This window comes from Odontesthes bonariensis, chromosome 21 (genome assembly GCF_027942865.1).
Source record: "Odontesthes bonariensis isolate fOdoBon6 chromosome 21, fOdoBon6.hap1, whole genome shotgun sequence".
Classification (NCBI taxonomy): Eukaryota; Metazoa; Chordata; class Actinopteri; order Atheriniformes; family Atherinopsidae; genus Odontesthes; species Odontesthes bonariensis.
Genome location: NC_134526.1, coordinates 30,729,058 through 30,755,607, shown reverse-complemented (window position 1 = coordinate 30,755,607; position 26,550 = coordinate 30,729,058). Strand labels below are relative to the sequence as shown.

At 42.2% G+C, this 26,550-nt stretch overlaps 1 protein-coding gene across 1 annotated transcript in view; it reads left to right on the top strand.

Annotated features, from left to right (window-relative positions):
• The first annotated feature begins 7,141 nt into the window (after window positions 1-7,141).
• Window positions 7,142-26,550, top strand: part of rras (RAS related) — a 36,666-nt gene continuing 17,257 nt past the window's right edge. The window contains exons 1-4 of the mRNA XM_075454170.1: window positions 7,142-7,333; window positions 7,534-7,633; window positions 8,792-8,879; window positions 26,003-26,105. Coding sequence (XP_075310285.1) covers window positions 7,547-7,633; window positions 8,792-8,879; window positions 26,003-26,105 — 278 coding nt within the window. The 5' untranslated portion in view covers window positions 7,142-7,333; window positions 7,534-7,546. The remainder of the gene's footprint in view (window positions 7,334-7,533; window positions 7,634-8,791; window positions 8,880-26,002; window positions 26,106-26,550) is intronic.

Below are 26,550 nucleotides of genomic sequence, written 5' to 3'. Positions count from 1 at the left end.
TATTGTCTGACATTAAACCGGTCCATGGAGCAAAAAAGGTTGGAGACCGCTGCCGTATTGAACTCAAACGAAGCGGGAAAAAAAAATAAAAAATTGATATGAACGTAAAAGCCGCATGACACCAGACAAAGAGCTGCATGCGGCTCGGGAGCCACCCCTGATCTACTCTGAGATAGAAAACTCTGAGTTTTCGGTTCCAGAAACGCTGATTTGAGTGAGTTTAATCAACTCTAAAGTTGTGGCGCACACGCAAAACTCAAGGTGAAACTACTCAAAACTACGCTATGTAATATATTAAGTCATTTATTAGCTCAAATCAACATATTCATTCATAAATTAGTCCTCATTGGTGTAAAATTATCTCTGTCAACAATCTCACTTATCCTCCTGAGTGAAGAATAACTTGTCTGTATCTACATAGAGCGGGCAAGCTCTATGGAGGCTGCCATGTCCTTCCGGTCTATGAAAAACCACGAAGTGCCGAGAGGGACATAAAGCACTTCGAATCGCGTTTTCCCCAACGCCAGGCCTGCAAGCGGAAATGACGTCATTTTGACGTCACGTTTGCACGCAGGTAAAAACAGAGCCAGTCTACGACATAAGACATTCTCTGTTCGCAATGGAAGACCATAGTTATGCCACAGGAGACGAGATCCTCGTCGCCAAAAAAGCGAAAAAGAAAATCTTGACACATACCGCCTGCCGTAGTTCAACAAGTTGCAACGCACATTTAAAAACGCGAGGCGCTAGAGAGCAAATTCATTCGACTTTGCAAAATAAAATTGCACCACTAGATGGGGGAAGAAATTACATAGTGTCCCTTTAAAAAGCCAGCATCAATAGAGTCCCGATTCGACGAGTCACCATGGCAACAGGGAAGAGGAGGGGCTACGTTTTTCACCAACCTCGAATTAGAAATCTTAATGCGCTCATACGGAGAGTTTCAAAACGTTTTTAGAAATAAATGCAACGCAGCTGCAAAAGCGTAAGTTTAAATGTAGTCCTTTGCAATCACAATAATATTACAGGGGAAAACTGCTTGAATGGTAACCCATTCATTTATTTCATTTAGGTGCATTCCCATGGGGGAGAAGCGCACTTGGCAGCAGCTTAAGATGAAAACTAAAAACATTGGGCCTCGTACGCACAGATTTGTTCTTAAATCGTGCGTACGAGTGATTTAAGAGAATTTGCGCATTCACCAATCTTTTCGTATTTTATGTTTTCTTTCAGGTACGAACAGAATTTACGAATGATCCAGAGCTGTCGTAGGAGTTTTGTAAAATAGTCCGCTTTTATTCAAATCAAGTTTGCTTGACTAATGGATTGTATATTTAATTACTTTGAAGAAAACATAAATAAATATACATTATACCCCATAATTATGCTGACGTTATTCTGTTTGACTTAAATGATGCACTAATTGAAGGTTAATTTGAATCTGTATATAACAAGGTCAATGGGAAGTGTAACCAGCGGCTGTCTTGCTACTTTTGGATGCCTTAGTGCGTCAGGCTCTTGGAAGAGACCGTGTGGAGACACGCTGACATCGCGATTAAGATTGCCAAGGACTGTGCTGCTGCAAATATGCAGCTTGCTAGAGCCACAACTCCAGAGAGAAACACGCCGATCAAACCCAATTCCACCACACGCCCAGGTCTTCACCACCCTTGGATTTTTGGCCACTGGAACCTATCAGAGTGAGATTGGAGACAGATCGGGGGTGTCCCAGTCCTCTGTGAGTCGTGCGCTCCCCTTGGTCATCAAAGCTCTCATCAGTTTATCACCCATGGTACATCAGATTCCCATACACCGCTGTCCAACAAGTACAAATTAAGAGGAACTTTCATGCCGTGGCTGGACTGCCAATCATAATCGGAGCACGAGACACATATACGCATCAAAGCACCCGTGCTGTCGTGGAGCGCACTGAGCTGAAGGCCAGGTGGGTGTGTCTCAATACAGCGGGGGGCCAAACTGCTCTATAGCCCAGAGAAGGCATGCCAGATTTGCACAATATTGCCATGAACGAGGGTCTCCTACAACCTGAACCAGCCCAGGCAGACCAGAAGGTGTGGTACCAGAAGACCCCCCTCATGGACCACCCCATCAAAGTGCCATCATGATGAGGCAACATCTGATTGCACGGCTTTAGTTGCAGTCATCGAGCGCCTGGCCATGGCGAGACGTTTTTTTTTTTAAGCCATTTTCATATCAAACCATTTCTTTTTTTATTTCGGTGACATTACGAACTACAGGTGACACGGAATTAACAGCACTCGTAATTTCTTCCCATTTCTTGGCTTTAGCAGGTCCCGTAATTCCACTGCTGACACTGCTAAAAATGACAGATTTTCCTTTCTGGATCTCTGAAAGCAGAACTTCAGTCTCAGAGCCCCTAAAGTTGTTCTTTTTGTGCTTGATGCCATTCTCATGACTCAACACTCAACACTTCCTGCCACAGAAGCGAGGAAGTACATCCTAATATGGTATAATTTTGGGCGTGGAGTATGCAAATCTACTATCCTCGTGCACGTGCACTTAGATACGCACGGGTGGCATTCATCATTTACGCAGGTCATTTACACACTTTGTCCGAAGTTAAGAGCGTTTGTTGAATCTGACGTGGCGTGTTCATACGAGACCTTACGAAAAAAGTGAGAGAAATTTAGAATAAAAATACGAAAATGGTCAGACAAACAGGTGAGACTTTGGTATGGAGGTACCTCATTTTGATCATGTTTTACACTGTTAAATATTAAGTGGCTATTTGACTGTGCAGTTGTTTATCCCCAACATAATGCTGTTTTCAGACACATAAATGTCTTCTCATCTATATCATGTTCTGTTGAATAAATAAGCCTATTTAAACTAACACAGACTTCTACTGAGCAAACAGAAAGAAGGCAGATACCCATAAAACGGGTGGTGTCCAGCACCGCCACCTCTTATTCACCCGACCCAGGCCGCTGGCTCTGGGTCGGGTTAATAGTTAATCAAACGGGTTAATAGTTTATCAAACGAACAGACAAATGAATGGATGCAGTAGCCCCCCTGCAAGCTTGTATACACACAGAATACAGCACAAACATCATAAGAGGCCACAGTAGCCGCTTTCGGACAGACCGTTCTAAGAAAGTAGTTATCAGAACTACCCTCCTCGAATTTCGTTCTGATAACTATCCTTCCCCAGCGGAACTGTTTCAGTCTGCATTCGCACATGAGTCGGGACCTGATAGGGACTGATGCGCCGCGCGCAGCCGTCTGCTTCAGTGACGTGTTAGCCGTTTAGCTCTACATTCAAACACAAAACAAAACGGTAAAAGTAAGGAGAGTAGAAAAAACACCACCAAGAAGCTAATATGGAGAGCGGGGAGGCCACTGTGTTTATGATCTGCATGATGGTGATATTAATCATGGACAATCACATCAGGCATCTAATATCGAGGCTGGAAAAGCTCACAGAGAGAGTCAGGAGACGATACTTTTTCATTTCATGTAGGAAGAAAGGAGAGCAGAGCGCTGCAGACAAATGAGACCAGTGTAAGTTTAACTTATTAAACACCCGCCGGTTGTGTCTGTGTCTATGAGGAAACATTTCAGCCGTGATAGCATGACATGGGGCGTAGCTACCGACCACCACACACCTCCGTTAGATTCGTTCTATAAGAACTATGAAAAGACCCGACCTCGGAGAAGGAGCTAAATAGTTATAGGAACTAAGGGAGAAAGCCCCGAGTTCCTGTATGTCCGAACACGGGAGAAAACCGCCCCGCGAATTAAAAGGTTATTAGAACTGACGAAGGTTCCTACAGTCCGAAAGCGGCTATTGATTTAAATCAAATTAAATAAAAACAACACAAATTCCTATGCCACTGCAGGACATATTTACCTGAAATTTAAAGCATGCATGTTAAATAAGATCATTTAACACATATTGGTCCCTCACCAGCCGACCACTGTCGTCATCAGGGAAGATTGCAGGATTGTCCCAGTCCATGGCTGGTGGCACTCTGGGGGCCCTCTCCTTCCATGGCTGGGGGGCCCTCTCCTTCCTCAGGCGGGTGGCACTCTGGGGGCCCTCTCCTTCCACATTGTGGAGGACAGCACAAGCCACAGTAATGTCACATGCCCTCAAAGGGTTGACCCTTAATTTGTGAAGACACTGAAAGCGTGCCTTCACGAGGCCAAAGGTCATTTCAGCTCTGGCCCTGGTCCTGGCATGGGCATGGTTGTAGGCCTGCTGTGCTTCCTGGGGTCTGTGAATGGTGTCAGAAGAAAAGGCTGGCAGACATACCCCCTGTCTCCCAGCAACACACCAGAGAATTCACCTGTCAACACAAAATCTCCTCATTACAACCTCATAAACAGAGGGACATTCTTGACACAGCCATGATGTAAAAAGCAGTTATTAATAGGGGTTGTGTGGCTCACCTTGTGATAGGCGCTGATAGATTTCAGAGGTCCGAAAGACTCTGGAGTCATGGACTGAGCCAGGCCATTTGGTCACAGCATTCCTGATCAGACAGTCAGCATTGCAGACCATCTGAAATCATAAGATGAGGACTATTAAACCAATCCATGCACATCACAAGCAATTGTGTCAATTGACAATATCAAAAAGTTATGTTCATCTGAACATTAATGCTGTGAAAGGATTTCCTATTCACAAAATCCGCCTCATGGGCACCTGAGGGGGATTTTATTCTGATGTGTGTGCAGTCCAGTGCACCAATGGCATTGGGGAAACCTGTAACACAAAGTAATGAGTATCCTACTATGCTTGTTAACAGTTGTCCTGCAATTTTTAGATGATCTTACCTGCAATCCTATAGAACTCCTCTTTGATGTCCCAGAGTCTTCTGTGGCCAGGGAAGGAGATGAAGACATCTGACAAAGCTTTGATAGCCAGACACACACTCCTTATTGTGTGGCAAATTGTGGATTTGCTTTGTGCATTTTCACAAGCAGAATTGTTACACAAACGCTCCACATTCCATGTTTGATTCATAGGCTACTTTATTCAGTTTTCAGAAAGGGGGGGGGAGAAAAAGTGGCAAGGAAACCATGGGTAAATTACTCGTCATCTCGAGAAAACAATCAAAAAAAGTTTATACGTATCACGTCCGCTCTGGGCTTCTGTATAAGAATATACACACGTGTGTATTTAAAAAAAAATTTGTCTCGATAAGTGTCCAACTTCTACCTGCTCCTTTTCAGACATAAATCCAATCCAATCCACTTTATTTATAAAGCACAGTTTAAATAAACACAAAGGTTTCCAAAGTGCTGTACAATAAAATAAATACAATAAAACATAATAAATAAATAGACTGTCAACCCCACCCCAAATAAAATATCTGTGAACATAAAATCAACAGCCTACGTAGTATTAAAAGCCAAGGAAAAGACGTGCGTTTTAAGAAGAGTTTTAAAATTAGACAGTTAGGAGGCCTGTCTAATGTGCAGTGGCAGTTCATTCCACAATTTGGGCGCTGCAACCGAGAACGCTCGGTCCCCTCTGAGCTTCAACCTGGTTTTGGGAACCCTCAGGAGCAGCTGGTCAGCTGACCTGAGGGATGGGCTGGATGTGTAGGGGTGCAGGAGTTCAGAGAGGTACACTGGGGCAAGACCATTTAGGGATTTAAAAGCAAATAAAAGAATTTTAAAATAAATTCTAAAATGGACAGGTAGCCAGTGGAGTGAGGCTAAAATCGGTGAAATGTGCTCAAACTTTCTTGTGCCAGTTAAAAGACGCGCAGCTGCGTTTTGTACAAGTTGGAGACGTGCAATGGAGGACCCACTAACCACCATATATAGTGCGTTGCAGTAATCCAGCCGTGTGGTCACAAAGGCGTGAATTACTGCTTCAAGGTGCTGTCTCTGGAGAAAAGGTTTTATTTTTGCCAACTGCCTTAACTGGAAAAAAATTGTTTATTCACATCATCATTGGATTGCTGTATGTCTGATAACAACCTCACTGATGTATTTGGATTTGATTTGTTTGAAATAAGTAAATTGCTTAAAGAGTTTATTAATAAGAACAGGCACTTTAAACAACCAATTATCAATTGTTGAAATGACCTTGAAATTTGGAAAACTGAATTTCCCCGTCTGTTATCATTTTAATTTGTTTTCTTTTTCTTTTTTATGGTAATGAGTTTGGTGAATTGTGTTTATATATATCTATCTATATCTATATAGACATATATATTCATATATACAGTATGAGTGTGTGTTATGTATCATGTTTATTTAATTTTGGAAATTACCATTTGTTTTGTGAAATATTGTTGCATTTGCACTTCATGCCCACAGTAAGCTGGGAGGTAAAGAACAGTTCACAGGAGAGTGGCTACGGGGCGCACAAGTCCTGGCCCCCTGAGAAATGTCCTGTCCATCCAAAGAAAACTGGCCAGAAAAAAGGCCACGTTTTATTATCTCTGTTTGTGTCTTGTATTGATAGAATAAATGCAGGTGGTGATTTTCAAAAAGCATATATCTGCAAAGTTTATAGCTTTATTTTTTTGTTATCGTGTCCCTTCATAAAAAGATTCCACACTGTTAACAAAATTGACGGTCATGATTTATGCTAGTGTGACCATATTTTCACTACCGAATTGAATTATTACTATTATTATTATTTATTTATTTATTATTATTATTATTATTATTATTATTATTATTATTATTATTATTATTATTATGCTTGAAGTTGTAGTAGTGGTTTTCCACCGATTGTTTTCAGGTATTGTTTTCTGCCCCCCCAGGATGAGCTAACTGCCCACCCACACATGCCATTCTGGTCACACCTCTGGTTCACAATGATCAAACTAATGTAATATGAAAGGCTCGTCCTCTTAACACTAACACCACTAATTGTACATTGCTGGTCTTGTTCAGAAAAAAATCCTGGAATCTAGAAAAAGTTTGTAAAGCGGAGAGAAATATCGAATTACTTAGAAAGGGCTGCTCTTAAACAATCCTGTGGGACATTAGGTTCAAATGAGGTAAGGCATACTCCAAATGACCAAATAAGGACAGTGAGACATTGGGCTTGTAATTGAATCTATTTGAAGCCCATTGGATAGCAGCAACAAAACAAACGTGAAGCGCCTGGGGTGAGGGGCACACCGACTCTGTGAATATGCATGCGCGAACGGCTCGCGGAAGAAACAGTTCCGCCCTCGGAAGTTTCCTGAGACCGAGAGAGAAGTAGCGGAAACAAAAGAGCAGGAGACCGTAGCCAACTTCAAACATTTCAAAGCCCACACCGTGGATTTTATTCAAATGAGTGTTGACCAGTGAAGCTATACGAGGACTTTGTTCTCAGGTGTGGCGCTGAACGTCGTCGCTGAAAACGTCTTTGTTGAACATTAGCTGTAGAACTTTCAGCGATAAACCTCCGCTGCGTTCTTTTAACAGTAATGGTAGCAGGCGGGTTTAGAAGTTCATTTGTTACTTTAGCTACTTGTAAACAGCAGGATTCAGGCTCTGGACTCATATCTGGATTCATATTTTTGTTCGGACTAGATCCTAGTTTAAAATGAGTGGAGAAGAGGAGAGATTCAAAGTGGTGGTGGTGGGAGGCGGAGGAGTGGGGAAGAGCGCCCTGACCATCCAGTTCATCCAGGTAGGAAACTCCTTACCCAGGCTGGGACCACCTGCATGTTTGGGGTTGGAACTGTCTTAAACAGTGTTCAGTCTTTTGTAAGGTCAGTGAGCCTAACAGAGTTAGAGCCTTACAACAGAGTTAAGTTAGGTCAGAGTGTAGAAGCTGCAACAGATGTCCTGTTACCAGTTATTAGTGGGCAACAGGATGGCATCTGGGTCAAACTCCACATCTGGTTGTGCCACACAGGAGTGATATAAAGTAACTGCTCAATGGACTTTAGCCAGGAGCTCTACAGCCTGTTTTCTATGTGATCAGGTGTGTTAGCTCCTGTGGGCTGAGCTGCTGCTGTCCCACAGCCTCTGGCTGTTCAGCTAACAGAATGTGATCAAACGGAATATGCTGAACAGTCTGCAACACATACAATGTCATCTTCCTCTGCTGCTCTCTCGTTTTCTCCATCTTTGACAGTGGTTATTTCCCTTCAACATGAGTACCATATTATTAAATTAGGATATACAGGGAAGTACAGCTGCCATGATTTTAATTCAATTAAATGGAAAAATACTACATCTATCCCAATAGGGAAATTATAAAGAATATAAGATTAAATAAATATAAGATTTGATATGGTTATAGATTTAAACTTTCACCAAATGTAGATATTTTTAAATCCAGGTTAAAAACATTTCTGTTCTCATGTGTCTATGCATGAAATCTGCATGGTATCTTTTAACTTATCTGGACTGTTGCTTGTTTTTAAATTCATTTAAATGATTTTATTTGTTTCTCTTTATATTATTTTATGTATTTTAATGCTTTTTCCACTCCCTGCTGCATTGCTTTTATTTTATGTAAAGCACTTTGAATTGTTTGTACATGAAATGTGCTATATAAATAAATTTGATTTGATATAAATCTTATATAAGATCTTACTTGAAAAATTGAAAATGAGATGTGAATCTGAACATTTGCCTATTTAAAGAATTTTGTCTAAATTTGACAGTTGTGTCACAGTCTAAAAAAAATGTGAGCTCATGTTAAATTTGACAGACCCTCTTTCTAAAACATTAAGTAGACATTTGTTTGGAAACATTGAATATCAAGTCGCCTTACTAAGTTACCTGTAGTCGAGTGCAGTTCTAAATGATTACTATTAACACTGAGTGTGTCTCACAGTCCTACTTTGTGTCAGACTATGACCCCACCATCGAAGATTCCTACACCAAGGTCTGCACTGTGGATGGAAAGGAGACCCGGCTGGACAGTAAGGCTGTCACACTGGACATGAATGTGACTCACTGTTTGTCAGGATGTTTGCAGGGTGTTTAAAAGCACAAGGTGTGTTGCGCTGTGGTTATGTGATGGGATTTGACACATTTATTCTGTTTGCTCTCGGGGTATTTCATTTCCTTGTTTCAACATGTACTGGGTGTGTTGTCAGGGTAAAATGTGTTGGGTTACACCAACTGTGTTTCACAACTCAGTGAATCATCAGTATACAGTTTAATTTTGCACGGCTGTTTGTATAATTTTATGCTAAATTCATCTCTGCATTACTCTACATCTTACCCTTCGTAAACGTAATGGTTTGTAATGACTGCAATGTTTTTAAGTCCATTGGCTGAAAAATGACCCAGAAGCATCACCACTTCACCCACGTGCTTGACAGCTTGTATGAGGTGTTTTTGCTGGATGTGCTGCGTTTGGGTTTTACTCAATATGGAGCTGTGCGTCATGGCCAAAAATCTTCACTTTAATCTTGTCAGTTCAAAGGACATTGCTTCATAAGTCTTGTGGTTTGTTCAGACATATCTCTGAGAACCTGAGCAATGCTGCCATGTTCTTCTCCTGGCAACCCTTCCAGATGAGCCACTATTGTTCTCTCATTGTTTGCATTCTCTTCTCATCTCTTTTTACCCTTTTACTTACGTGTTATTGGGTTTTTGTCCACTCTTTCACTATATAGTGCATTTTATAAGGAGTTAAATTCACCCCAAAATTCATATTCTCATTTGTGTTGCATTTCTGTCAAACAGTACACAAAAAGTAGTGTACGGATGATGTACACTTCAATAGTCGAAACAGACCATCATGCATTGCACCTCTTCAGAGATCGTAGAAATTGCCAGTTGGGTAACACTCAGACCCAGCCGAAGTATCAAAAATGTCAATGAAGCTTGTTTTCTTTGTTTGTAACCAGCCTTGTACCCACTGTTTCTCCTTGGACCACAGATACTCTGCCACATGGCTGCCTGTCAATCTGCCTGTAGTAAAACTTGTAGTTAATCTTCCTCTCACCTTCTGGATCCTCATCCTCTCATGACCTTGGAAAGGCCGATGACCAGTCCTTAGTAAATCTCTGAGCAAGTTGTTAATATATTTTTGTTTAACTACTTATCTATTATATTGTCTGCTATTTGGTCCAGCAAAAATTCAAATCAAATCAAATTTATTTGTATAGCACATTTCATGTACAAACAATTCAAAGTGCTTTACATAAAATAAAAGCATTACAAATACATAAAAGAATATAAAGAGAAACAAATAAAATAATTTAATTGAATTTAAAAACAAGCAACAGTCTAGATAAGTTAAAAGATATCGTGCAGATTTCATGCATAGACACATGAGAACAGAAATGTTTTTAACCTGGATTTAAAAATGTCTCCATTTGGTGAAAGTTTAATCTCCACTGGCAGTTTGTTCCACTTGTTTGCAGCATAACAGCTAAATGCTGCTTCTCCATGTTTAGTCTGGACTCTGGACTGGACCAGCTGACCTGAGTCCTTGGATCTAAGAGCTCTGCTGGCTTTATATTCTCTGAACAGATCACAGATGTATTTTGGGCCTAAACCTATGAGGTGCCACCAGGGACATAAATCAGAATTAACTTCCATATACACTTATGAAATTAAACTCTTCCACATACTATACTCAAAACCTTGCACAAACACTTGTGAAAAGCTCTCACATAAACTAGTGAAAACATTTACCTCTTATATAACCTACTCAAAAGCTCTCATACACACTACTGAAAAGCTTACATATATACTAGTGAAAAGCTTTACCTTTCATATATACTAGTAAAAACCTATTACCATATACAATGGTCAAACCTCTCATATACATATGTCAAACCTCTCATATTCACGTCAAATATTTGTGGATTTCAGTTGAAACGGAAGGCATTTCAGTGAAACAGGAAGGTGTTTTATTAAACCGGGAGTTGTAGTTTTAAACAGAAGTCATTCTGGTTAGCTTCGTGCGTTTTGTGCAATCTCCTGCCGGTATTTTATGAAATAAAATAAGCGACAATTGCTCAGCCACCCGCTGAATACCGCACAAAAACAGCAGCATTACTCAACTTTATTTTGGCTTTAACGGAGACCCTGTTGCGGATTCTGTACGATCATTGTCATCATTCATTGCTGCTATGTATAGATATTATCCTTATAATAGAGACATCATCAACACACTTCAGTTACTGATATTCAGTTATCCATGCACCGAAGCACTGTTGGGCTTGATAGCGAGGGGTATATTCCCTTCTGACTGCAGCTGCAGCTGGCAAAGGCATGCTGCACTGGCAGGACGGAAAAAGAGATGCTAAGCAGCTATCCACGGAGTCCGGAGCTGGAGTTGAAGTGATCGGTTGCTGCCCAAGCCTTGTAGCATTTGACAGGGTCCTGATCGTCTTCGTTGAAGCTAAAATATTGTAGACGCGCGCTCGATTTTCAAGTGTAGATAGCGTGACCGTGCCTTTCCGAAGCACAGATGGCATGACCGCTGAACACCTCACACAAGCAGTGGCATTACTCAACAATATTTTAGCTTCAACGGCGACGATCAGGACCCTGTCAAATGCTACAAGGCTTGTACAATGATCGTACAGAATCCGCAACAGGGTCTCCGTTGAAGCCAAAATAAAGTTGAGTAATGCCGCTGTTTGTGTGCGGTATTCAGCGGGTGGCTGAGCAATTGTCGTTTATTTTATTTCATAAAATACCGGCAGGAGATTGCACAAAACGCACGAAGCTAACCAGAATGACTTCTGTTTAAAACGACAACTCCCGGTTTAATAAAACACCTTCCTGTTTCAACTGAAATCCACAAATATTTGACATGTGAATATGAGAGGTTTGACATATGTATATGAGAGGTTTGACATATGTACATGAAAGGTTTGACATGAGAGGTTTGACCATTGTATATGAGAGGTTTTTACTAATATATATGTAAGCTTTTCAGTAGTGTGTATGAGAGCTTTCGAGGAGGTTATATAAGAGGTAAATGTTTTCACTAGTTTATGTGAGAGCTTTTCACTAGTGTTTGTGCAAGGTTTTGAGTATAGTATGTGGAAGAGTTTAATTTCATATGTGTATATGGAAGTTAATTCTGATTTATGTCCCTGGTGGCACGTCATATAAACTGTTCTGGGATTTGTAAACCATCAGCAGGCTTTTAAAATCTATTCTGTGACTGACTGGAAGCCAGAGTAAAGATTTTAAAGCTGCTGTGATGTGTTCAGATCTCTTAGTCCGGGTTAAAACTCTAGCAGCAGCGTTCTGGATGAGCTGCAGATGTTTAATGCTCTTTTTGGGAAGTCCAGTTAAAAGAGCATTACAGTAATCGAGTCTACTGGAGATGAATGCATGGATGAGTTTCTCCTGGTCTTTTTGGGAGAGGAAACCTTTAATTCTGTTGATGTTTCTGAGATGGTAAAAAGCTGCCTTGGTGACAGCTTTGATGTGGCTGCTGAAAGTCAGATCTGAGTCTATCAGCACTCCGAGGTTACCAACTTGGTCAGTGATTGTAAGGGCCCGAGTCTCAAGATATTTACCAACGCTGACCCTCTTCTCTTTGCTACCAAACAGAATGATCTCAGTTTTGTCTTCATTTAATTGTAGAAAATTCTCTCTCATCCAGGTGTTTACTTCCTCCAGACACTGACACAGTACGTCTGCTGGGCTGCAGTCGTCCGGTGACAGAGACACATAAAGTTGTGTATCGTCTGCATAACTGTTAATTAATTAACGTGTTAAGGATGTCTTGAGAGACTTTCTTAATCAGTTTTAGTTTATCTATATTAACATCTTCATCTTCTCCTACAGCCTTGAAGAACATGTCAGTCACATCTGCCTGGTCCTACAGAGGTTGTTAGAAAACAAGATGTTCTTGAGAGCAGAAAAGTTTTCATTGTACGCGCTCATTTTTCATGGCTACATTTTTAAAAGCACGTTGGTAAAGACCGATACTTGATCTGTGGGTTTTGAGTTTTGGTTTGTGTTATCTTTAGTTTTCTGGGGTTGATGTCTCATTTTAAATATATTTTCTGCGTTATTCCTGGTTGGCTAGTATTCTTTGCTTATGTTCAGCTACTGTTATACATTTAGTTCATAAATGCTCATGTTTTTGTTTTATTTTCAGTGGCCTTGTTTTTGTTGTCCATTCAGTTTCTAGTTCTAGTTGTCTATTTTCCTAGTTGTATTCCATTTTCTTTGTCTTTTTGGTGGATTACCATGTTCATGCATGAAAATCACTCACCTTGGGTTCTTTGAGGTTGATGGGAAGATGGACAAGACCTACACTGTGTGTAAGGTGTGTAGAAGTCAAATTAATTACTTCGGAAATACAACCAATCCACAAAACCACATTTCCCGATACCACTCAGAGTTTGGGGGAAAGCGACTCGTTCCTGATTGCAGCCAGAGGATAATTGAGCAGGCAGTGGCACAGCTGCAACCGAACTCAGATAGGGCCAAACGGATTACTAAATCCATTGCAATGGATTTAAGACCATACTCTGTTGTAGAGAACGTGGGTTTTCGGAAGATGGTGCATACTCTGGAGCAAAGGTACAAGATACCATCACCGACACTGCAAACCCAGCACTACGCTGAAACCAAATCAAAAGTTTTGGATACTTTGACAAGCGCTGGAAGAGTGGCTATAACATGCGACGCATGGACATCAATTACCACGGTGTCCTACGTTACCGTAACCACGCATTTCATCAACAATGATTGGCAGCTAGTGTCACTTGTGCTCCAAACACAAGCAATGTACGAGAGTCACATGGGCGCAAATGTGGCTGACTTGTTGAAGAGGGTAGCAGACGAATGGCATCTGAATGACAAAGACTTGGTTTTGTTCACAGACAATGCTTCTAATATGGTCGTTGCTGCCCAACTTGGAGGATTTATGCATGTATGATGTTACGCCCACACCTTAAATCTGGCCTGTCAGCGAGCACTCAAGTTGTCTGCTATGTCAGAGCTCCTGGCAAGGATTGGACGTATCGTTTCATTTTCCCACCGCAGCACCGTTGGCACATACCAGCTGGAGGAGAAGCAGAAGCTACTTGGTCTGCCGTGTCACAAACTGATAGCAGATGTCAGCACAAGGTGGAACAGTGCATATGAGATGGTGGGCCCTTTTTTGGAACAGCAGCCAGCTATCTGCGCCGATTTCCCTAGGTGAGGAAAGGAGAAGCTGATCTCTGTACTCTCACTGAGACGGATGTCTCCAACGCAGAAGATGTAGTTAAGGCCCTCGAGCCAATGAAAGATGCTGCTACACTTATATCAGTGGAGAGCAGCCCCCCAGTGTGCTTGATTGCCCCACTGCAAGCTCAACTCTGCCAGGAAACGAGGGACGACATTTCAGAATCTTCGATTACCCGCAAGTTAAAGCCGGCCATTAATGTGGACCTCAGCAAAAGGCACACCTCTGACCTAGAGAGAAGCACACTTGGTTCAGCTTCTGCTCGAGACCGGAGATTCAAGGGACTGCCTTTCCTTACTGAGGAGGATATAGAGGAGACATTTGGAAGAGTTGTTGCTGAGGCTGCATAACTTGTGGTGGATAATGCTATTTTATAATAACATTATTGTATGATTGTCAAGGCTTGCTATTTACTTTGTTGAATTGATACATTTTATAACATAACGGGCTGCACGGTGGTGTGGTGGTTAGCACCGTCGCCTCACAGCGAGAGGGTTCCAGGTTCAACTCCCGGCTGAGGCTTTTCTGGAGTTTGCATGTTCTCTCCGGGTACTCCGACTTCCTCCCACTGTACAAAAACATGCATGTTAGGTTCATTGGTGTCTCTAAAATTGGCCCTAGGAGTGAGTGTGGTTGTTTGTGTCATTTGTCTCTGTGTGGCCCTGTGATGGACTGGCGACCTGTCCAGGGTGTTTCTCGCCCGATGACCTCTGGGATAGGCTCCAGCCCCCCCGCTACCTGACAGATGGATTCAGCGGGTATAGAAAATGGATGGATGGATGGATACAACATAATGCACAATTAACGCATAATAAAATTTTGAACAGATGGGTTCAAAATTGGTTATGGTTTGAATTATTTTATTTTTTTTATTATTTTTTTATATAGTTACGATTGTAGATATTGACTTGTGGAAATGTGAAAATGAGGCTGCTGTGGTGGTGATCTCTTCTTATTATATTTACCTACAACAACAGGTGAGAGTGGAAGATGAGGAAAGCCAGCCCAACACACAGGACACCTACACCAGAGAGGAGCAGAACCAAAGCCCCTCCTCTCCCATGAGAAGGGCACCGTCCTCTTTTCAAAAGCCCTCTCCTCTTAAGAGATGAGCTTCATCCTCTGTGTTGGAGAATCTGCTTGGGAATACCTTCCCTGGTGGCACAGCTCAGCAGCAGCCCATCTCTGCCTATGCTGAAGCTAAGGAGGAGGTTAGCAAGTTCCGTGGTGCTCCACCAATTCCTCTCTCTAAGGACCCTCTCAGCTGGTGGAGAAAGTGAGGTGATGTGTCCCCTGCTTTCCAAGTTGGGTAAGCGATACTTCTGTATTCCGGCCAACAGTGTCTCTGCAGAAAGAGTCTTCTCTACTACGGGGGACATTAGCCGCATTCGGACAGAGCAGTTCTAAGAACGCAGTTCTAAGAACTGCCCTTCCCCAGGGGAACTGTTTCATTTTGCATTCCCACATGAGTTGGGACCTTGATAGGGACTGATGCGGCGCAGCCGTCTGCGTCAGCGACGTTACTTTAGCGCCACATTCAACAACAAAACCCGGTAAAAGTAAGGAGAGAAGAAAAAAAACACCACAAAGAAGCTAACATGGAGAGCGGGGAGGCCACCGTGTTCATGGTCTGCATGATGGTGATATTAATCATGGACGATCACATCAGGCGTCTAACATGGAGGCTGGAAGAGCTCACAGAGAGAGTCAGGAGACGAAGGATGGAGCGCAGGCCGTACTTCTTGGTTTCATGAAGAAAGGAGAGCAGAGCGCCGCAGACAAAGGAGACGACGTGAAGGTTTAACTTATTAAACACGCCAAGGTTGTGTCCGTGTCGTATGAGGAAACATTTCAGCCGTTATTCTTCTGTTTGCGCTGAGCATATTAGGAACATGAAGAAGAGGAAATCTGACGAGGGGCGGAGCTACCAACCACCCAACACCTCCGTCAGATGTGTTCCTATAGAACTCAGAACAGACCCAGCCTCGGAGAAGGAGCTGAAATGGTTATAGGAACTGAGGGCGATGGTCCCGAGTTCCTGTATGTCCGAATGAGGGGAAAAACGTCCCTATTCCTGAAAAGGTTCTAGGAACTGCAAAAGGTTCCTACAGTGGGAATGCGCCTGTTGTGACTCCCCAACGGAGTGCACTCGCACCAGAGCATGTCGACCAGCTCCTGTTCTTATACTGGAACTTACATATTGCATGAGTATCCACCAGTTATTAGCTGGAAATGAATTATCTTTATTGATACTGTTTGTTCACTATGTTGCACTTCCATGGTACACTGCCATGATTTAATTGTAGAACTGTTATATTTCTGTTTACTTTTCTACCTCATTTGCACAATATTTTGTTTTTGTATTAGAGCTGAATTCTAAGCCATGCTTTTTGCACAAAATGTTGACATGCAAGCGGCATAAAATAGCATAAATAGCATAAAGTGTAGCATAAAGGTTTTATTTGTCTCAGGGATATGCTACTTATTACCAATAACAGGATCATTTTGAGTTTGAAGTCTTATTCTTATAATTGACGAAGAGCAGCTTTTTCTTTAATTACAGAAAAGAAAGATTATAAAGAAAAGAAAAATTTATCTTTTTTTTTTTTACATACTTCCTTATTGTGTTAAAATGCAGGCTACATTGTTCATAGAAAGTCATGTTTGTGACAAGAAAAGCTTTTTCTCTAATAAAATATTGAGAATGTAATTCATCTGTTGATTGTCTTTCATGAATATCACAAAACTAGTAATAAGATGTGTAATACTCAGATGTATACATATTTTAAAATCGCGCATAAAAATGTACATTAAAAAATTGTTGCATCGATAATCGAATCGTTGACCACCGAATCGTAATCAAACTATGAGGTGCCAAAAGATTCCCACCCCTACTGACTGACATGAACCTTGGAGTAAACATTGCTATCTACAGCCGTGGGAGGCTTGTGCCAACTATATGCTGCTCCTGTACCACTGAAAAACTGAACACAAACAAAAAGAAAATCCTATTCTGCAGATTACGAAACTGCAGCTAGTAAAATATGCAGCCGAAACGGTAATGGAGCAGCAGAGAGAAAGTTTGGAGTGAGTGAGAAACTTGTGAGGGACTGGAGAAAAGCAGAGGTCAATCTTACTGCAATGAAGAAAACAAAGAAAGTGAATGGAGAGCTGAAAGCGAGATGGCCAGAGCTGGAGGAACGAGCCCACAGGTGGGTGCTGGAACAACGTACCGCTTGGAGAGGCTCGTCAACGGTGCAGTTACGTCTCCATCCCTGGTACTCGCCTAGAAGATGAATATAAATGACTTTGCAGGCGGGCCTTCTTGATGTTACCGCGTCATGCAACGCAGCCGCCTCTCTATCAGAGCACGTGTCAGAAACTGCCAGCAGACTTCCAAGCCGAGGTCGACATTTTCTGTGAGTTCATTAAAAAGCAGGTCTTGGATTTTGTGAAATCAATTTTTAAAATAAATGCGACTTATGGTCCGATGCAACTTATGTTTTTTTTCCTCTTCATGACGCATTTTTTAACTGATGCGATTTATACTCCGGAAAATATGGTACTATATTGTAACAGTAATTTTTTCACTTCCCTTCAATTTCATTTCAAACCTTTATTTAAGCCTCGAAAATCATTGAGGTTTCCCTCATTTACAATGATGTCAAGGTACAACAACAGAAAAAATACAGACAAAACAAAGATTAAGACAAAATTAAAACATTAGGAGACAATACTCAGTACTCCTTAAAAAACAGGTGCACACTGAAATAAGGTGGTTTGAGAGCAAAGTCTTAAAATGTCCAGGAGTAGTGAGAGTGTCAATCATGAGAATGTTTTGTTCCATGCGGTTGGTGCACAAAAACAAAAATCAGATTTTCCAAGTTCAGAGTGGACCTGTGAAACTTTAAGTGTAGGATAGGTAGCGCTATTTGATGTGACAGAGTTTTTTTAAAAGTGGAACAACTGTAATCATTACCGAAGCAAGGAGTGATTGTTTGTTTATGTATTTTGAGGGTGGGAGAAAAAGGGAGCGCGGTTGGACAGGTGTGCGTAGCAGATAAGGACAGTCAAGTGGGGAAGGTCTTGGAGGAGCAGAGTGTTCGCTCTATATTATGGGAAAATAGACAGGCTCCTGCTAAATTAAGATGGAGACGGTCCCGGTTAAAAAGATCCGGGCTGTGTTCAAAACCGCCTACTTCTCCTGCTACTCCCACTACTCCGACTAACTTTAACTTTTTTTAAGTTCCCGGATGCATACTAGATTCGCCGAAATGTTGAGTATGCATCATGTGGTTACTTGTCATACTTAAACTATCCAAGATGCAACGTAACTTGACGTCGCCGATCGTCATTTCCTGTCAAAACGGCAGTTTCAAGCTAGCTACAACGAGGGTAGGTTCACTTTGAAAATAACCGGAAGTGCGTTACTCACTGCGGCTAGCTTTAGTAGCGCCGAATTCGTTGGAACAAAATTGTAAATAGTCGGTATTTTGTCAGTTTTTCAACATGTTGGGGATCTAAACGACTACTTTCTCGCCTAAAAATGTTTAAAATGTTGCTAAAGTTATATATTTACAGAGTTTATAGCTTAAGCGAAATCAGCTTCAGGCCGGCTGATTTCGGCTCGGGCAGGAGCGAAGTCACCAACAGAGAGGGGAGGAAGGGCTCCAGATATAATGCACTGCTTATTCATATGCAAGATGTTGTCAATAAGCCGGATACAGTCGTTCCTTAGATACATTTGCCTTTCAATCTAAAAGGATCTGAAGAGTTCTGTTAAAGCTAAGAATGCTAAGATGGAATATTTTTCCAGTCTTGCCTCAGTAATAGTCACAAGCCCCAAGTTCTTTTGAACATTTTTAACTCCCTTGTAAATCCTTGTGATAACTCTCCAGTTGTACCCTTGCTCACCCTTTTGTGAGAGTTTTCTCAAATTTTTTTATAGAAAAAAATTCTGCTCTTAGGCCACCTGCCTTCAGTTGTGCAGGCCCAAGTTCTGATCTCACTGTTCCTCCTTCACATGCTGTTTTTGATCAGTTTGAACCTGTATCCCTCCCCTCACTGCCCAATGTAGTTCAGCATTTGCGACCTACAAACTGTTCTTCAGACAGCATCCCCTCTCATCTTTTTAAAGAGGTATTCAGTACGGTGGACTCTGTTGTACTTTTATTTATTAATTCCTGTCTTAGCACCGGATGTGTTCCAGCTGCTCTCAAACATGCTGTTGTGCAGCCTCTTATCAAAAAGAAAATCTGGATCCATCTGTGCTGTCTAACTTCAGGCCTATCTCTAAACTGCCATTTTTATCCAAAACTTTAGAGAAAGTGTTTTTTATTCAGATCCAGTCATTCCTAGTGACCAATGATGTCTATGAGAAGTTTCAGTCTGGCTTTAAACCATCACATAGCGCTGAGACAGCACTGCTCAGAGTTTTGAATGATCTAATGGTAACTGTTGACTCAGGGAACCCTGCTATGCTGGTGCTCCTTGATTTGACCGCTGCTTTTGACACTGTGGATCATGGGATCCTCTTAGCACGACTAGTGCAGTGGGTGGGCATTACAGGCTCTGCTCTCATGGTTCCAGTCCTTACCTTACCTTTGACATCTAAATCCAGTGATTCTGTACAGACATTGCTTGATTGTCTAAACGATGTTAAATCCGGGATGACCTCAAACTTTTTGAATCTAAATGAAAAAAAGACTGAAATCATAATGTTTGGATGTGGTCCTTACTGGGCCCTCTTACACCAAACCTTCGGTCTTTTCTAAAAAAATCTAACAATAATGTTTGATGACAGGCTGAAATTTGTTCGCCAGGTTAGCTCAGTCGTGAAAAACAGTTTTTACCATTTGATCATTTAGTTGAAAGTAAAAGGATACCTGCCACGTAGAGATCTGGAGACTGTAATCCATCCTTTTATTAACACGAGATTGGATTACTGTAATTTTCTTTATTTTGGCCTGGACCACTCACTCTTGCACCGCCTGCAGTTGGTACAAAACGCAGCTGCCCATCTCCTCATCGGCAAACGCAAGCGTAACCACATATCCCCTGTACTGGCTTCGCTGCACTGGCTCCCAGTCGCTATTAGAATAGATTTTAAAATCTTATTGTTTGTTTTTAAAGCTCTTAACGGCCTAGCCCCCCAGTATTTGACTGAGCTCCTTCATATCCACACCCCCGCCGGAACACTGAGATCCTCTAATCAGCTGCTACTGGTCGCCCCTACAACAAAACTAAAAACCAAAGGTGAGCGAGTCTTTGTGGCGGCAGCACCGAGGCTCTGGAATAACCTGCCCTGCACATCCGATCTGCAGGATCTTTCTAGGTTTTTAAATCCTCCCTAAAAACACACCATTTCTCCCTGGCTTTTAATCAAGCTTAAAGGTGGGGTAGGGGTTCTTTTTCTGGAGCATTTTTTTACATATTGCTTGAAATACTCTTCACACCCCCACTGCAACCAATTAATTAAAAGTTTTGACACAAAAATGAAAAGTTTTAGTGGCCTCTAGAACGTACAATCCAGGAAAAACACTATCCAATCATACTGAACGGACTGTTAACGATGATTGGATTCTGATGCGTCTGTCAAACTGCAATCTGCTCCTCCCTCCCCCTCCTTCCCCCTGTGCGAGTACCCTTCTTCGTGAACGAATTACGCGTCCAGAAGCTTGGCAGGAAGCTAAACTAGAGCCAGCTTGGCTAGCATCTAGCATTATTAAACGGTTCATTATGATGTTGAAAGGTATTTTCTTGCCTGTGAATCCGCCATGAGAAAAAGTTAGCAAATGTTAGCCAAACCAATCGATGCTTCCTGTCAGCGCTCGTGCACCTTCGTGCTCGTGAACAAGCATTGCGTGTTCATGTACTCTAGAGGCGTGGCTTCGGGGGGAAGTCTGAAGAAAGGGGTTGGGACTTTTGACCTGTGTATTTTCAAAATGCAGCTTCGCTGGACTCAAAATCCAGGATCTCCTACCCTACCTTTAAGTGGATACTTGGCAAAACATTTTAATTTAAAGCTGCGGTCGGCAACTTTTTTTTAGTCATATTAGCTTGAACTGTCATGGGATTCTGGAAGTAGAATATTAAATAGGCTGTTTAGGAAAAATAACAAAACCTGTAGCTCCCTCTGAAGCCTGTAATCATGCTTACAAAAACCGAGCGCTCCCGGCTGTTTTTAACCAATCAAGTTAGGGTGGAGGAATCCTACCTGTCAATCACAGCTTGTGCACACGCTGCTGAGCGTGAGTCTGCCCCAGCTTGTGTGCGCTCACACTGGTGTGAACTCACGTGCACAACCTCGTCCACAGAGGGGGAGGGGTTTGGGGGGCGATTCGGAGCTTGTTACGGTGCGTTCACACCAAACGCGATGCGAATATTCGCACCGCCTTCATCGCGCGATTGTTGCCGCAGGTGTAAATTAAATTCCATCGCCTCAAACGCTTCTTTCGCGCGAGTAAAAAACGAGTGAATAGCTCAAGGGGCTATCCATGGCTGATCGCGTCCTTGTACCTGCTGTGGCAGTCCGAGATTCGTCTGAAACGCACACGCCGTCGTGTCTGGGTCAGTGACATCATCCGGTGGTGCATTCAGCTCGGATAATTTCATCGCCTTCTCCAGGAGTTGCGTCTGGATGACGGCCGCCTCCAGCGGCACCCCAGGCCCACCAGGACCCAGCCCGACGACCCGCTTGGGAGGACCGGCGCCTGCAGCCGGCGTCCCGCCGAGAGATCACGGCACCGATCCTCCCGTGGCGGCCGCTTCCAGCGGTGTTTCGGGCTCGCCGGGACCCAATTTGGTGGCCTGCTCGGGAGGATCGGTACCGTGATCTCTCGGCGGGACGCCGGCTGCAGGCGCTCCGCAGCTGGGCCGCGGCTCCGTTTCAGCTGCGGGGCGCCTGTGGTTGGTGTCCTGCCGAGAGATCGGGGCGCCGGTCCTCCCGAGCGGGTCGTCGGGCTTGGTCCTGGTGGGCCTGGGGTGCCGCTGGAGGCGGCCGTCATCCAGACGGAACTCCTGGAGAAGGCAGTGATTTAATTTTTTTATTTTATTTTGTCAGGGACCATGTGCAAAGTACATTAATTACAAAGTAAAGAGATGACCTGCACCAGATTGTAGCTTAGAAGCTAATTTCCATGTGCAGTCCCATCTGCATGTCACAGACAGCGCCTGTCCATCTGTCTCCACGTCACTGTCGTCCAGAATCTCAACGCTGATAGGCTGTCTGGCGCGAATATTTCGCCAAAGTTGGATTTTTTGAACTCGCGCGAATCGCATATTTTCACTCGCGCGGCGGCCACCGCATCACCGCACCGCCTCACCGCTCCTCACCGCGCCTCACCGCGCCTCACCGCGCCGCCCCACCGCGCCTCATCGCGCCGCCGGCTCGAATCCGCGTCTAATCGCGTCTTTGCATTGACTTTGTATGTAATCGCGTCGCCCGACCGCGTCTGGTGTGAACGCACCGTTAGAGGTTGGGGGAGGGACCTGAAAGTTGTATCAGTTCGAATTTTCCGACTTTAGACTCGGAATTTTGAAAACCTGCCAACTGCAGCTTTAAACTTTAATTTATTTTATTTTATTTTATTTTATTGCCTTGTTTATGTATTTGAGTCTTTATCTTAATTTCTTTCTCTTATCATCCATGCTGCTTTAACCTGTACAGCACTTTGGTCAACCCCGGTTGTTTTTAAATGTCTCTATAAATAAAGTTTTAGTTGAGTTGAAATCCAACTGTGTATGTAGGACTAATGTTATGGGTAAAACAATTTACAGTTTTACTCTGTGGGTTCGGGTAGGCCTGTAATTTTTTCTCTCAATTTATGAAACATTTCTTTTCTACACTTGGGATAAATATGTTTTTTTTAAATCAGATTTTTCAGGTGAACAAATATCTGTATAACATAAGTCAAGTGTATAACAACCACCGTTCTACCAATTAAGCTATATAAATTTACCTGTAACTAACAGTGTATTTCCAGAATGAGGGTGTTGGGAGAGAAAGATGCTGTGGTGATCAAACAACTGGATGCAGGGATCAAGTGCAGCTGGAACCGGTCTTGGCTCAAATTAGCAGGCAAAGTCACAGTGAAAGGACAAGAGCTGTCATTTCATCTGTCAGATGTGTTCAGGCAGATCAGTAAGCAGGGGATTGCACGGTGCATTCTCTGTCAGAAAGACATTAACTATGCTAACAAGGGCAGCCATGCACTGCAGGCACACTGTCAAACAGAAGTGCCCAAGACGAAGGTGCAGGTCAACACACAGTGTAGCCAGTATTACACATTCATACTGTCCTGTAACTCTGCTTGATTTTTCTCTCAAAGTGCACCAAATTGATACTTTTAAATATGAAATGTCCAAAATGTTCTTACTGGGGAGCATGCCCCCCTAGAGGGGTTGTATCCTTCTTACCTTTTGCACCTCTGACCCGTTTTCATGCCTGAATGTTACTACGTCTTTCTTGCACTCATTACTTACCTGCATGCACCCATCTAATCACCCCTTCCACTACATATGTTACTTGGTTCTCATTATTCTTTGCCAGATCCTTGTTCCTGCCACCCCATCTTGGTTGTTTTTTCTTCTTCTGAATAGTTCCTTGAATTTCCCACCTTGGCAACACATTAACTTTGTTTTTAAAAGTTTGGCTTGTGAATCACTTGCTTTCGGCCTGTTGCGTCCAGTCGAAAAGCGGCAGAGTGGCCCACCCAATCTGTTATGAAACAGTTGTCTTGCAAGTTATAGAACTTTTGGGGGTTTGTGCGATTTCTGTGAGCATTGCAGTGTCTGACCCTGGAAAGAACCTGCTTGGACACACAGTTCAAGGAAGACTGGCAGCTGTATGCAAGGTGTTCCACTTGTAAATAATCTTTCTCATTGTAGAATGATTGCTTGGAAATGGCTTTTAACTGTAGCCAGGTTGATGGGCAGCAACAATTTCTTTTTGAAGATCTTTGCTGATGTCATTCCTCATTGACACTGTTATCAATGCTAATAGTGATGGTCACACTTGTTGACGATCAATTCATCAAGTGCATTTAATTAACAATGCCTGGCTGTTACTTAGCCTCTTAATTCCTTTGAAGCAGAAATGTGGCACTTAGTTTTTCCACATATTCTTTTAGCGTGTTGTAATTTGTCATATGTTGTGAGGTTTTATTTACCTCATTTTAACACCTTTTAAGAACCACTGAAATTGTCTCTTGATGTAAACATCTCAGAACTGAAAGTGGGTATACTTTTTTTTATGACTATATGACATTGACAGAAATGGCATATTCTTGCTTATTCTGCAAGGGTTTCTATTCACATGGTTAAGGCTACGGCTACACGAAAACGAAACGAGGTTTTTTTTGAAAACGGGTACGAAAATTCTTGCGACCACACGGAAACGCGCTGCTGTCCAGACGAAAACGATGAAACGATGCAGTACACACGCCACTGTGTCACGCCACGCTGTGAGACAATAGAGAAGTGTTTAAATTGGCTCACAGCGTCAACGTGTGACTGACGCAAAAACGTTTTAGCTGTAACAATGGAAACGAAACGAGGCCGTTTTCAAACTTTCCCACTCTGGAACCCGTTTTCAAAAACTATCGTTTTGGGGTAGTGGGAACGCCGGCTCCGTGTGGCCGCGACAGCGAAACGATAAGAAAAAGTATCGTTTACAGTGAAAAACGTTTCCGTGTAGCCGCAGCCTAAATGCAGATTCTATGAATGTTCAGAAATATCTCTTTCAGAAAAAAAAAAGCCAACCTCTCTGACTTGAATCAAAGAGCATTCTTGGCCCATACAAGGTGCTTTATGCTTACAAGTTAATACACTTAAAAATGACTTAAGATCAATCAGTATGTCCTGCTCATTCATTGCCACCCAGCACCTTAATATGTGGTACATGTGAATGTACGAATATGTGAATAAAAGAAGTAATTCCACCTTAGTTCCACTTTACCTCAAAACATTAATACAATCCCTTTCAGCGCCACATTTAGTTCATGTTTAATCACTGCCAAAAATGAACTAACTCTAAAACGAAGGTTTGAGCTACTATTTAGGTATATGTCAGCTTTAACGTGTAAAAAGTAATCATTAAGAAGTATTAGTATGTTATGTTTAGGGCTGGGCAACGATTAAAATGTTTAATCTAATTAATCACATGATTTCCCTGATTAATCGCATTTGTACGCAGAATCCAAAAATTGATTCAAGAGTAGTGTATAGCTTTTAGCATTTAGTTTTATTTTAAATGTGCTGCCATATGAATGAAAGTGCCATAACATTTGTTGTGCAAACACACTTTTAACATCAGCATCTTTCTGTAGTTTTTATGTAGAAGCCTCGCTCCACTGTCTGTTTCCTTGAATGACTTGCTGCTATCAGTTGTGTGTTTTGCCTTTAAGTGATATTTTAGACTGGAACTACTACGCTGAGAAGACGATTCAACTTGGCAGTGTTTACAGATGACTTTGGTTCTGTCGACTCCGCCGAACTGGCAGAACTTTAAAATGAAAATGGCCGAGTAAAAGTTCCGTACCCTTCTCCACGTTTGGTGGATCCACCGATTACTTTCTTTTCCGGTTCCACAGCAGACAGCAACAGACTTTTACAAAATAAAAGCCTTAAAAAAAGGTTGTTTTTTAAAAAAAATAAAACTAATTAAAAAAATAAATAAATAAAACCTGCGTTAATGCGCGATAAAATATTTATCGGCGTTAAATAATTAACGAGTTAACGCGATAATAACGAGTTAACTCGCCCAGCCCTAGTTATGTTGGATCTTGTGTTATCTTATGTACATTCTGTGTGTGTAAGTGTAATTTAGTACTAACAAACTGAAGCCACTATAGAAAGTAATGTGTTTGTGTTTGTGTGTGTCAGTCTTGGATACAGCAGGTCAGGAGGAGTTTGGTGCGATGAGGGAGCAGTACATGCGCTCAGGAGAAGGTTTCCTACTCGTGTTTGCACTCAACGACCGGGGCAGGTAATGGCAGTTTTTGTGTGTGTGCGTCTATGGTTCTATCCTGTTAATAGACATAGTGTACTAAATGTTTTGTCTGTAAGCTCCCATTTCACTTGGGAGAGAAAAACTAAACAAAAAAATACTTGTTGTGATAGTCAGACCAAGACCAGATATTTAAGATGCATGTAAACATATGCACAGACCGCATAAATATTTCTCTTTATCATTTTTGTAGCACCTCTGTCTGTCAAGTGCAGGCAGTCATGTCGGAATCACATGCACACGTTCCAGGCATCAATCTTCTCTCTTCTAAATCATTTATATTCAGTTTGCTGACGTAACTTGAGGTGAAAAATTGAGAATAGTCAACCTTTTTCAAATAACAGTCAAATCGCCAGACTTATGAGCCTGATCTCGGTCACTATAACTCCAAACATCAGGACATGTCGAACATTAATAAAAAGTA